The following is a 12,721-nucleotide window of genomic DNA, read 5'->3' as shown; positions in this document are numbered from 1 at the left end:
AGAGAGAGAGAGAGAGAGAGAGAGAGAGAGAGAGAGAGAGAGAGAGAGACTGAGACCTGTTGGAGCTAAAGGTGGAAGTTCTGCTTTTGAACTTTCACAATAAAGCACCTGTTTATTGTTCAAGTGTAGCACAGTTGTATTTGCAAATTAAGAAACTAAATCATGATTTTGTTAAATCATGACATTTGAAATTGTCTCGAAGAAAATTAAAATTCTGTTAATATCTTTAGCTATTTAATATTAGTATTTTTTACCTACATAACCAAACTCTACGCGTCGATCACCATCGTAATGGAAATTCTAAATTTGCTCATTTTATTTTGAAATGTGTACCGGAAGTAGGTACTGTTTAACTTGGACTGCTTCAGGATTGGGTTCAGTTTATATTCGTGCGGAGACGAAGCGAAACCTCATTGACTGTTTGTCCAGTTTAACGAGTCATCCGCCGATAAAAAGTAGTTTAACTGCCTGAACCGGACCGTAAGTGAATACATTTTCTCCGCTCAGAAGGCGTCAGCTGCGTCGGTAACCGGAACCGAGACATTCGGAACGTGAAAATGTTTTAGAGGGACCGGTAACTTTGGTAAGTTTGCTGTGGTAAAACGAGTTTCTCTTAATTCTTATTAACGCTACCAACTTCATAACGTCTGCCCCACAGTCCACTTTAATACAAAATAACAAGCTGGTTAGCTAACGATGCTACTACTCTGAGTTCTTAACTGTCACTGACCAGAACTCAAATAACGTGAACTAGCTAACTAATAATAAAACATCCATAATTAAAAATCATAAATGTCCCATAATGTTCCTACATGAATGTTATGGAGTTTAATGCCAGACTTAAAAGTGATTTTTTTCTTTTCTTTCTTTTTTTTCTTTTTGTTTTGTTTCTGATATTACTGTATTTGGTCATTTATTATGGTAACACCAATAAGCATCACTTTAATATTCCTACACAGACGTATAATGTAATTATAATGCTATAAGATTATCGTTTGAAGTTTTTCTTTGTCTCATTAGGTGACTGTACAGTACTTCTGTACCCCACAATGTTTCTACATTTCCTTCAAGTGTGTGTAATGCTGAATTCTGATTTTTAAGTTATTTACCCAACATAGAGTAACTTGATATACTACTGCAAGTTCACTTGACCTTTGATCAGTGTATGTCTTGTATTGTCTGAAAATACTCATATACTTTATACTTTCCTTCAGATTGTGTGTGGCAAAGAATTTAGCTTTTTGTGACAGGGTAATTATGAGTATTACTCCACATACATATACTTTGATCATCACATATATACATGCTGTATCTTATCTTAAGCAGGGGGCTCCAGCAGTGGTTGTGGTTGCCAGTCTGTCCGGCTCTGTGTAGCCCAGCTGGCCTCTTTTGTTCCGGCCACACAAACTGATTAGCATGCACCATCCTACCAGAGCATCTGTCCCTGCAGACGCTGCTTTTGTTCCCCATTTAAAACTTGAAAGTTGGCCCTTTTTGTCCAACTGTCCGCTCATATTAAAAGCTTATAGACATGTCAGTCCCTCTCCACACGCAAATGTTGACCTAAAACCTGGAGAAAGTTTAGTCTGGGCGGATTAAAGCAGACCTGCTGCAGAGGCTGAACAGAAGAGATGGTCACATTTCAAGCTGTCTGTCATCTTAGGCCGTTGGCTGGCTGATATGGTTAAATTCAGTGTCACATTATTAATACATGGTTTCCTACAGCTTTTCATAGCAGATGTAGGCCACACCAACCCTCCAACCGTGTTAACGTCTGAAAATAAATACACTCGTTTGAAATATAACATTAAAGCATTAGGAGCAGAGGAGCTGCTTTTCACAGAAAACGCTTCATATTGAATAAACTTTAAACTATCATGTACTCAGAAAAATGAATCACGACGTAAGAAAGAACTTAATTTATACAGATGGAAACTGCTGTGCAGCAACTGCAGTACAAAGTAGGAAAGTGTAAAAAATGTAACATGTAAAATATCAATAAGGGGCAAATCCAAAATGTGCACAATACCAAAATCACACTGACTGATAAAATCAAACTATTACTCAGCTCTATTAAGAACTTTGCTGAGTTATTTAAGGAGGTCCTATGACCTAATACTGAACAACAAATACTCAGAATATGAAAAACTTATGTAAATTCATCATAATGATTTTATTATGATATTGATCTTTGGTCAAATCTGCCAGTGCTGCTTTACATCTTTTGTGATTTAATTCAAAGCGTGGTGAGTAACCCAGTTTTGGTAATCTGGTTAAATGTGTTCTGTGACGTGCCCATTCTTCATCTGACTAACAAGGCTCTGATTGGCTCTGTTGCTTTCCATTTATCGAAACAGCCGTCAGTGCGCCCGACACACGCTGCTGGAATAAGAGCATAAAAGCCTCGACGCTGTCAGGAATCGTGTTGTGAATGAAACAAGTGAAGAAACACCAGGTGACGTTCGTGAGACCTGCTGTCGACCTGTTTGTTGCCTCTCTGGATAAAGTTTAAATTCACCTCCGCTCTGCGGTTAGCTGTCACAGAGTCCTAAAACAGGCTCATGTTCTGAAATCTGCTCTTGGTAGGACAGAATCACATTAGTGCACAATAGATATCAGAGGAGGACGGTTGGATGACATGAAGTCGAGGTCAGACTGATGACATTTCTCTCTGCTTTATTCTCCATTGATTGATTTACTTGTTGCCATGGTGATGTTGACAGACTGTAGTCAAAAGGTTGCCTAAAGAGGCTCGACCCCATGTGGCTTTGTGTTGCTCAGGCTTATTGGAAACCGTGAGATCTGAGTCACAAGTGAGGGATAAAATCAGCTTTGAGCCGCGGCCCAAACAGTGCGACGTGTGATTCACCTCGATGTCAGACTCGAGGGGACGTTACGTCTCTGTCACGAGAGGAAAGAGAACCACAAAAGGGCATTTGTTGTGGAGGAGTGAAGTCAGTTTAGAAGTCGTCCTCCTTATGTGGCGTCCAGTTACAGGCAGTGAATGGGTCTCTGTCCCCCTGCAGTTCACTGGCTGTATTCATGGCCCCTGAAATAAACTCTGGTCAGGACGGAAGGCTTAGGCTCCCTTTTCATGGTGCATATATCTATAAATGTCCTTCAGCCGCTGAACACAACGGATCCCCCAGTTAACTGCTAACCATCAGTCTTCATTGTGTTGGATTACAGCCACAGCTAAAAATATTTCTCAGATCAGTCACTGATGCCCCGAACTGATCAGCACCTCGTTCTAAACTGACTTAACTGGATCCAGTGTTGGCTAAGGTGTGTCTGACGCTAAACTGGGTCTGACTGAGCCGTTTGCCTCACCTTTCCCAAGTAAACTAAGGCTGCAATGAATGGTTCATCATCAGTTAATCTGCGTAATATTTTCTCAGTTAACGCTAAAAGTTTGATCTATGAAATGTCAGAAAACAGTGAAAAATGCTGATCATCATTCCAACCAAGAGCCCAAAACCCAAATGTATGCAGTTTACTGTCAAATGACATTAAGAAAAGCAGCAAATCCTCACAGTCTTCAGTTTCTGTTTACATTCACCGTTAATGATAACAACAAAACAAGTCTGTTTCCTTAGTGATAAAACATTTGCATCTGTCTTCCTTCCTTGTTCACATCATATTTACTTCTTCTGTCTTCTTCATCGCTGTCTTTGTTGGTGCATTGCTGCTTTTCGTAATGTGTTACCGCTGCCTGTGAAACCAGTAGCAGGAATGTGTATCGTCCATATTAAGACGACAAAACAAAAGAGGGAGCCACAAAAATGCTCCACAGTGCTACCAGTGGTCGAAAAGTTTCCTCTGTTTTTTTGCTGAGGTGATATCTATACTGTACTACACCGCAGGAAGCCCTGCAGCATTCCCCATTGTTCTAGCAGCTTTCTCATACATCCTGAAAAACCTGAAACTCTAATGAATTTCCCAGTCATGTGCAAAGCCTGAAAAATGACAAAATTGACCTATATTTTCTCTAAGTGAGTTGTGCAGGATGAGCTGTGCAGCAGAATTGCAACAGTGCCGTGCTATTGTTCCGTCAGCTAATTAGTCTAAAACCAAAATGGTCTGAAAAATGTCCCATTGGACTGAAAACCAGTTTCCCTGAACCGAACACCTGCTGGCCTGAAGGCTCATCGCTCTGGAAATACACACTCGCCCAACAGTTGTTGGTTCACTGACTGCTGGCTCCGTCCACAGTGCTGAAATGGTGAGAATTTTTCTGTTAATAGTCTAATTTTCATTGATTCAGTGTCAGAATTAAACCCAGAGTCTCTATGACTTGTCTGCTGAATCTACATGAAAGTGTAAAATGTTTGATCAGCCTGGTGGTTTTACATCCTTCCTTCATGTCAGCATCATGACACAAGATCTGCAGGATTTCCACTGCTGAAGGTCATGAAGGTTTGATCTTCCAGCATAATTACTCAATCTCACTGATGCAGGTTTGTGTGCGAAGTGTTTCCTGAAGGGGCAGATACTGTCTGACTGATAGCTGTCACTCACTATCAAACATTCTTTCATTCTGTCAGCACTGATGCGTTTAGCAGGGATGTTTCTCAGCACAGGGTAGTGATTATCATCTTCACGATCAATTTGTACATAATTGACGCATGTGGCTTTGGATTTCAGTGAAATACTCGTGTGGCATCAAGACTCAATTCAGCCGTGGTGAAGATTTGCTGCTTTTCCTTTGAATCATATGAATGTATTTGTGATGATGTTGAGGTTTGGACTGTTGGTTGGACTAAACAGACGTTATGAAGGTGTCGCTTTGGGCTCTGTCTCATTCCTACCTGCAGTGCTTAAAACTCCAAATGGGTATTTGATGCCAGAATTTACATGTTTTGAAGGCAGGGTACCCAAACAGGGAGCCTGCTATTAAAATGGGATTTCTACCTCGGGTACGAGAATATAATTAACCTCTAATGAGAAAGGACTTAGCAATACCAGTATTTATGATAGTGATTTTTCTCAGTTGACTGTGTCCAACTGCTGGAAGAAACCCTAAACTAAAGTCAACCACATCAGTGCAGAGTTTGTCATACCTACCGGTAGTGTAACTTGCAGGTTTCTGATGATGATGTGTCTTCTTCGGCCTTTGACATGAGACCTCTGAATGAATGTCCAGCTTGTTTTTTCAAGGTACAAAGAAAAATTAACATCAGTTCCAGTGTGCTGCTAAGTGAGTCACCCTGTCATGGATGCAAATGGCCCTGCTTTACACCTAACAACCCCGCTCAGTGTACTGGAGTGAATACATACATTGTCTGCCACTGTTGCTCCCAGCTCCCCGTACAAAGGCAGTGTGGGTGTATTGTAGTAATGAATGCTGTTGTGTTGAAGCCTTTGTGTGGGTTTGTATGAAAGTCTGAAGAAGGCTTTTAAATTTTAAATGAATGGAAGCGACGCTTTCTTCAATTGCATGTTTGCTGATCTTAAGAAACGTTTAAAAATGACTTCTTCTGGTTGTGTCTGCAGGTTTAGCTCCGCTGATGGAGACGCTCTGAAGGTGACAGTCTGCAGTCCTCGCCCTTCCTTCCCCCGAAGGCTGCACAGATGTTTTCGCTTGGTCAAGAAAACATCTCCACCTCCCCTGCTTCCACCAAAGGACCAGTCAAATATGGAGAGCTCATTGTGTTGGGGTGAGACGCTCACTAAGGAGCTTTTACAGCTGTGGTCAAATCTCCTGAAACATCAAGATGAAGCTTTAAAAGTTTTGCTTGTTTTAGCCCTTTAACTACTCGTGCATGAACTGCTGACCAGTTCATTCTCTGAAGAATCTGTTTTTAGATCCGGTTCCTACTTTTCAGGCAGCAATTTGAAAGAGACCATTTCAGAACGGGATGAAAATAAACTTGCAGAAACTTGAAATTCGCTTTATGGTGGTAACCCACCACAGTGTCAACTTAGTCTGTTTTGTTTGTTCATCAGAGGCCTTGATTTCACAGCGTGGTCATTCCGTGGTGAGATGGGGCTGCGTTGAAACTCATCTTGGTGGTGCTTTCAGGGACACTATGACATCTTGTAATTGAGAATCAGCTGGTGAGGAGCGAGCCAAAGCGCATGTGTTCTTGAGTTACGTTGTCCCAATGCAAAATCCAGACGCCATGCAGGAACCGAACACGGATAATGAACGATGTGATGTTTTTTGAAAGTCGAAATCACAGATGTTGAGTCCATCAGTAGACCAGTAGAGACAGTTTTTAACCACAACCTCTGCTCATGAATGCGTCACGGCACCATGATAAGACAACATTGACACTACATGAAGTAACAAAGGGACAACTGCTGCAGAGAATCCACCTTACGCAAGGTTCAAGTCACTCCAGGCTGATTTACAGAGCCAGACCAATCTGTTTGGATTTCATTGGTTACATAAGGATTAGAAGTGATAGTTTTGTGACATATGGAGGAAGGCCAGTCAAATCTTTAAGTTGGTAGTCTGGGTAAAAATATAGGAAAAATGGTTGTTTTGCAATAACAGCAGCAGTGCTATAAAAAACACTGGCTTCCTCATTCATATGTTGGTGCAGTTGGGGTGTCACTGCATGGAGTCTTTGTGTGTAGCTCTCTTTGGTGTAGATGTGAATTTGTGCACCGTCCAGATAAATAAGATGAATCGAATACCTTCATCTGAGCTCAATGTGCCTTCATTTTAATTTGCAATATGAAATTCAGTCCATTGTTTTTTGTTCAGGAGCAGCAAATTTGGCCTCAGTGCCATTAAATGTGTTGAGAAACTCCACACAGTAAAGAATGCAGCTGACCTCCTGACTGAAGACCATTCACTGTGGAGACAAGAGAGAGCCTGTGGTTCATGGAGGTCGAGAGACGTCAGGGAAGCTGTGGCTGCTGTGGTTTCAGACCTTTTGTTTGCTTTCGCATTATATGTCCGCATGTGGAATTAAACAGTCTGGCGGACCCAGTAACCGACAATTACGCTGGTCATAAGGTTTAATTTTAAAGAGCCATAGAGTTTGTGAAAACAGAGGTCATGTAATATGTCGTGCAGTAGAGCCACAGTGGAGTTGGGGTGGTCTGAGTTTGTAGAAGAAAAGAGGTGGATGTCACGTTATCTGAAATGCAGGAAGTTTGCATTATCCAGTGAAAGAATGGCTCCACTTTTAACTGAACTTTAATGTTTACTTGACCTGTAGCTGGCAGCAGTCTGGCTCCAAAGATAACCTCCAGCTAAACTGACTTTAAATTAAAGGTCCAACAACATTTATCTTTCTGAAGTTTATTTTTCACTACAGCTCAGCACCAGAACAATATTCTGCATTACATGATGTTTTGAATGAATGTCGTTCAATTAAGTTTCGTTTAAGAGGCGTCCTAATGGCTCGGGTGGATAAGCTGTAAACTGCATTAGCACAGCATCCTGCTTTTGAATGTGGAGCAAAGCAAAGCTTCCTGTCTCCAGTGAAAGAAAGAAGGAAACATTTGGGAAACATGCTTGTTTGTCTTCTTACCTGCATCAGGTAGACAGGTAGCTAGCCTGACTGTCTGACGATGTTATGGAAATTAGCCCTACAGAAATAGACCATGTGTTAAAGAGAAAACTCTCTTTTTTTTTCACCCGAAACAGCTGACATATCGCTCTTGTCAAAGCCACCAAACTCCATTTACAGAAACATTGATTTTATCATTGGAAAACACACTTCATTCAAACAGTGACAACATAAAACTCACAAAAACCTTTCACCTCTGTTTTGGTTAAAATAAACCCTTCATTCACAGGGTTAGATGTGAAAATATTGGGAGAGACAGTTTACAGAGCCAGAATGTTTTATTGTTATATGGTACTCTGAATGAAATCACCAGCAGCCAATCACATTGCACAAGGTGTGTTTGTTAGTGCAGACAACAGATGGTACCTCAGATTTTCACATGTAGATTTAAAGACTGAGCAAAGAATGGATAACAGCATCGAACCACATCTGATTTATGAGTTATTGTCACTGTGTAACTGGAATAACACACTAAGACACTGATCATCATTTGCCTTTAAAGGTTGAAAAGTTTATCATAAAGTCCTAAGTACCAATTTTAAAGACATTTATTATCTCTGCTGTGCTGTGCTGTGCTGTGCTGTGCTGTGCTGTGCTGTGCTGTGCTGTGCTAACTGTTAAAAAGCCTGAATGGTGTTACATCAGGTGAAAGGCACATAATTACGTGTTTTGGATGCAAAACACTAGGTTTAAGGCTTGGACTTGACTTAAGACCTGTTGGTCTTGAGTTAGGATTTCATAGCTAAGACTTGAGACTTACTTGTGACTTGTAAAACAATGCCTTTGTGCCACCTCTGGTAGATAGTGTTTATTGTCAGGGAGCAGAATAACTCGGCCTAAACCCAGTTAATGTGTTGAGAAACTCCACCACAGCAAAGAATGCAGCTGACTCTGACTGGAGGCCATTCACTGTGGACACAACAGAGGGCCTGTGGTCTAGGGATGTTGGCTGCTGGGGTTTCAGACCTTTTGTTTGCCTTTTTATTATTGGACCCAGAACTGAAATAAACCTGTCTGGGACCCTAGACGGTCACAATGTGTCATCACTCAAGTGATCCTCCCTCTCGTCCGTTCAGGTGTAACGGCTCTCTGCCCAATGGTGACAAGGGGAGGCGGAAAAGTCGCTTTGCTCTGTGTCGCAGAAACAAGGCCAACGGTGTGAAACCCAGCACTGTCCACTCATCCTGCACACCTCAGGCTGCCAAGGTGAGAGCTCAACACGCCAAGTGGACGTCACTCCTGACTGTTCCTTTTGAATGAGGCATTGAAACACCTTATTCCACGGAAATTATTCCACGTGTGATAAATAGATTTATGTTGCTCGCTCTTTCTGTTGCAAACTTGCTGCATCATTTTTTTTGACAAAATGTTGAACACTTGTTTTTTCTTAAACTTTAACCGTATTGTAACCGTGCATCTCTTCTGTGTCTCAAAAGGCTATAAGCAACAAGGAGCAGCACAGCATTTCATACACACTGTCCCGGGCGCAGACGGTGGTGGTGGAGTACACCCATGACAGCAATACAGACATGTTCCAGGTCTGTAGCATCCACTAACTGCACACGTACAAACAGACAGGTGGAGTTCAGCTCGTCAGGTTTGGTTTTGGTCTGGATGGCTACACATGGATTACACAGCTAGTTGAAAATCAGATGTAGTTTCTTCAGTCAACAGCTTCAGATTCAGTTTGACTTCCTGAGTTAAACTCCAGCACTTTTCAGTTAGTTGAAATATTCTTTTCTCGCTTTTAGACTTTTGTCGTGTTGCACTGTGTGGTTTGATGCTTTGTAGACCTTCCTCAGCCCACAGAAGGCCGTCTTACAGTGAATCCATTCAGAGTGGCCAAAAAAGAAAAATGGGAAACCACAACTGAGGAATAAGAAGCAGAAATGAGAATCAACAAAGCTGCAAACAAATTGCTGTGATAAAAATCCTGTTTTTAAATCTTTTTATGCATGTTTTTCCATTTCCTCATGTAGTTATTACATTAGACAGTCATAATCTGTCAGTCTGCAGCATGCACACACTCTTTTATACCAGATTTGGTAACATGAATGTTTCTGTATTAATGCAGATTGGCCGTTCTACAGAAAATCCCATTGACTTTGTGGTGACAGACACAGTGCCGGGTGGTCAGAGCCATGCTGATGGCCAGACTGTTCAGAGCACCATCTCCCGCTTCGCCTGCCGTATCATCTGCCAAAGAAACCCACCTTACTCTGCACGGATCTACGCCGCAGGCTTCGACTCCTCCAAGAACATCTTCCTTGGGGTAAGCGGCGCTAACTGCTGCTGTTAGAGGTGGATGATGCACTGATTCATGACCTTGTGATGTGCAGAGATTAGAGACGAGCTGTTTCAATAAGAGAAGGCTAAATGTGAGTTGTTGACCTCTTGGCAGGAGAAGGCAGCCAAGTGGAGGATGCGGGACGGTCAGATGGACGGACTGACCACCAACGGCGTTCTGGTGATGCACCCACACCAGGGCTTCAGCCAGGACTCTAAACCTGGACTGTGGAGGGAGATCTCAGTCTGCGGCAACGTCTTCACACTGCGGGAAACTAGGTCATCTCAGCAGAGGGGCAAGATGGTGTGTGACCCCCTGCCCCTCACGGAGCTGTAGTTTTATTGAATTGAAACAAATGAATCATTGAATCTACTGGTACCAAGACAGGAGCAGCAAGACAGGAAGTGATGTCATGGCTTTAGCTGTCTAGATGGTCTCTCTGTAAAAAATGTCTTAAAACAGGCGGCGTCTCATTATGTTGTGTGAATGACGCGTAATCTTCTGCTCGCCCCTCCGTCAGGTGGACTCTGAATGTAACGAGTTGGTGGACGGCTCGCTCATCGACCTGTGCGGTGCCACCCTGCTGTGGCGGACGGCCGAGGGCCTGGCGCACACACCCACCGTCAAACACCTGGAGGCTCTGCGGCAGGAGCTGAACGCCGGGCGGCCGCAGTGTCCCGTGGGCTTCAACACGCTGGCGTTCCCCAGCCTTCGCCGCAAAGACGTCCTGGATGAGAAGCAGCCCTGGGCCTACCTGCACTGCGGCCATGTGCACGGCTACCACGGCTGGGGGGGGCGCCGCAACCCCGAGGTGGAGGCGGAGTGTCAGGAGAGAGAGTGCCCCATGTGCAGGGCGCGGGGCCCCTATGTGCCACTGTGGCTGGGCTGCGAGGCGGCCTTCTACGTGGACGCGGAGCCCCCCACCCACGCCTTCACCCCCTGCGGTCACGTCTGCTCGGAGAAGACGACGGCGTACTGGAGTCAGATCCCGCTGCCGCACGGCACGCACACCTTCCACGCCGCCTGCCCGTTCTGCATCCAGCCGCTGAGTGGAGAGTCTGGCTACATCAGACTCATCTTCCAAAGCCCGCTGGACTAGAAACCACTCAGACTGCTTATATCAAGCTTTCACCAACAGAACGGTGGACAGAACAACACGCTTTGAGTTTTGGGAATTTCATAACTTAATTTTCTATAACTTAATTTAACTTAATTTCGACCAATATAGATCCATTTATTGGGTTGATTCCTGCCATTTTTTGAGTATCAGAAGTGATTCAGGCAGCGTTGTCCTCCTCTGAAGCGGACACAGCTGCATGATGGTTGAGTTGCCTTAAACTTGTCATTTATTCCTTTACCTCTTCAGTAATCACTGCAGAATTTAACAGCTGTAATGTTTCTCAGATGTTCCCAACAACTGATTACTGTCTCACTCTGCCTTAAAGAGCCATTAACACCAAGACTTGATCATCAGTTTGGTTTCAGTCGAGTGTTTCACTGTCTCTGTGGATTGGTTTTTGTTTTTTCGGCTTTTTTGTGGGAAACAGAATCTTTTAGCAGGAAAATGTAAAAGAAATATTCAGTTGACCTTCCTCTGTTAATGTTGCCTCTTTGAACACAGAATAACTGTATTTTCTGGTCTTAATACAAACTTTGTATCAAAACAAAAATATATTTCTTGGGAAACTTCTTACGCTGCTGTCTGTGACTTGAAACACACACATCCTGATTGAATGTAGTTTTTTTAAAAGAAATAAAGATGTACAAGCATGAATGACAGGAGACCAGTGTTGCTCAGGAGTTACATGGGGAACAAACACTGAATAGAAACTGTCCCGTTAGATGATGCATGTTCTGCCAAAGTGCTCTTAAAGGTATGCTTCACCCCAAAATTAAGATGTAGTCACTGCTCTGGAGCTTGAAATGTGAAAATATGTTTACATAAGGAAACTATACAATGATTAATGCTTAACACTAATATACGACTATCAACACTTTAGTATAGAACAGGATATCTCAGCAGCCCCTGACCAGATGAGCATGACGTACCAAGAAGAGGATTTCTGATGGTATTAGTGACCTTTCCTCTAACGCCACCATGAGGCCAACTCTCCCACTCTCCAACAAATACCAAAATTCACCACGCAGTTTCCTTTTAATTTCACAGATGATAGGTCCTGCACCCAGGAGGATGAACTTAACCTCTACTTCTGGAGAGTTTCTAAACACACCAGCACCATAATTGCATTGATTTTGACTCAGACTGGCTGACATCGCGGTAACGTGAACCGTTCCTCAGTCAAACCAGTAAAACCTCAGCTGCTCTCAGCATGGGTGGCCACAGATGCATCAGCTGGAAGCTGCAGGACGGGGATGAAGGACTGAAAGCATCAGAGCAGATGTTGACCTGTTTACTGACCCACGTGTGTTTGAGACTCGAGGTGTTCACCATTGTTTCGTCTCCAGTTTGTCATTCATGTGTGTTGTCCTCACAGCTCTGCAGCCATGCTGCTCCTGACTTTTTTGTACCAACTGCAAACGAGAAAAAACACTGCTCATGTTTGTGTGACCCAGACTCACGCACACAGATAATACTGTGTACAGCCAAGATTCTTACATGATGATGAAGTTTTTATTCTTCTATGATGAGACACAATAATTGATATTGTAAAGAATACCTGTTGACATAACTCACTAACTCACCTACTAGAAAAAGCAAAGTAAAGACTAGTGAAATGTTCTATTATTTTTTATATTTCTATAAAACTATTCTATTCTTGCCTTCTTTTCAAACATATTGAGAAAAATTTAACTCAAACAAATGAAAATTAAACAACATTGAAATGTTTTCAGTATTTCAGGATTTTACTGAATGACAAAGAATCGCTCTCCACTTCTCTCCGATCTC

General features: G+C 42.8%; 1 protein-coding gene across 1 annotated transcript; it reads left to right on the top strand.

The window, feature by feature from the left end:
* Nucleotides 1-378: 378 nt before the first annotated feature.
* LOC139342321 (E3 ubiquitin-protein ligase pellino homolog 1-like) lies at nt 379-11,502 on the top strand. The gene is made up of 7 exons (XM_070979381.1): nt 379-583; nt 5,494-5,657; nt 8,603-8,732; nt 8,963-9,064; nt 9,601-9,798; nt 9,928-10,116; nt 10,334-11,502. Exons 2-7 carry the CDS (start codon nt 5,572-5,574, stop codon nt 10,910-10,912), a joined length of 1,284 nt encoding a protein of 427 aa, XP_070835482.1. The 5' UTR covers nt 379-583; nt 5,494-5,571; the 3' UTR covers nt 10,913-11,502.
* The last annotated feature ends 1,219 nt before the right edge of the window (nt 11,503-12,721 follow it).

This window comes from Chaetodon trifascialis, chromosome 2 (genome assembly GCF_039877785.1).
Source record: "Chaetodon trifascialis isolate fChaTrf1 chromosome 2, fChaTrf1.hap1, whole genome shotgun sequence".
Lineage (NCBI taxonomy): Eukaryota > Metazoa > Chordata > Actinopteri > Chaetodontiformes > Chaetodontidae > Chaetodon > Chaetodon trifascialis.
This window is presented reverse-complemented; position numbering and strand designations above follow the sequence as displayed.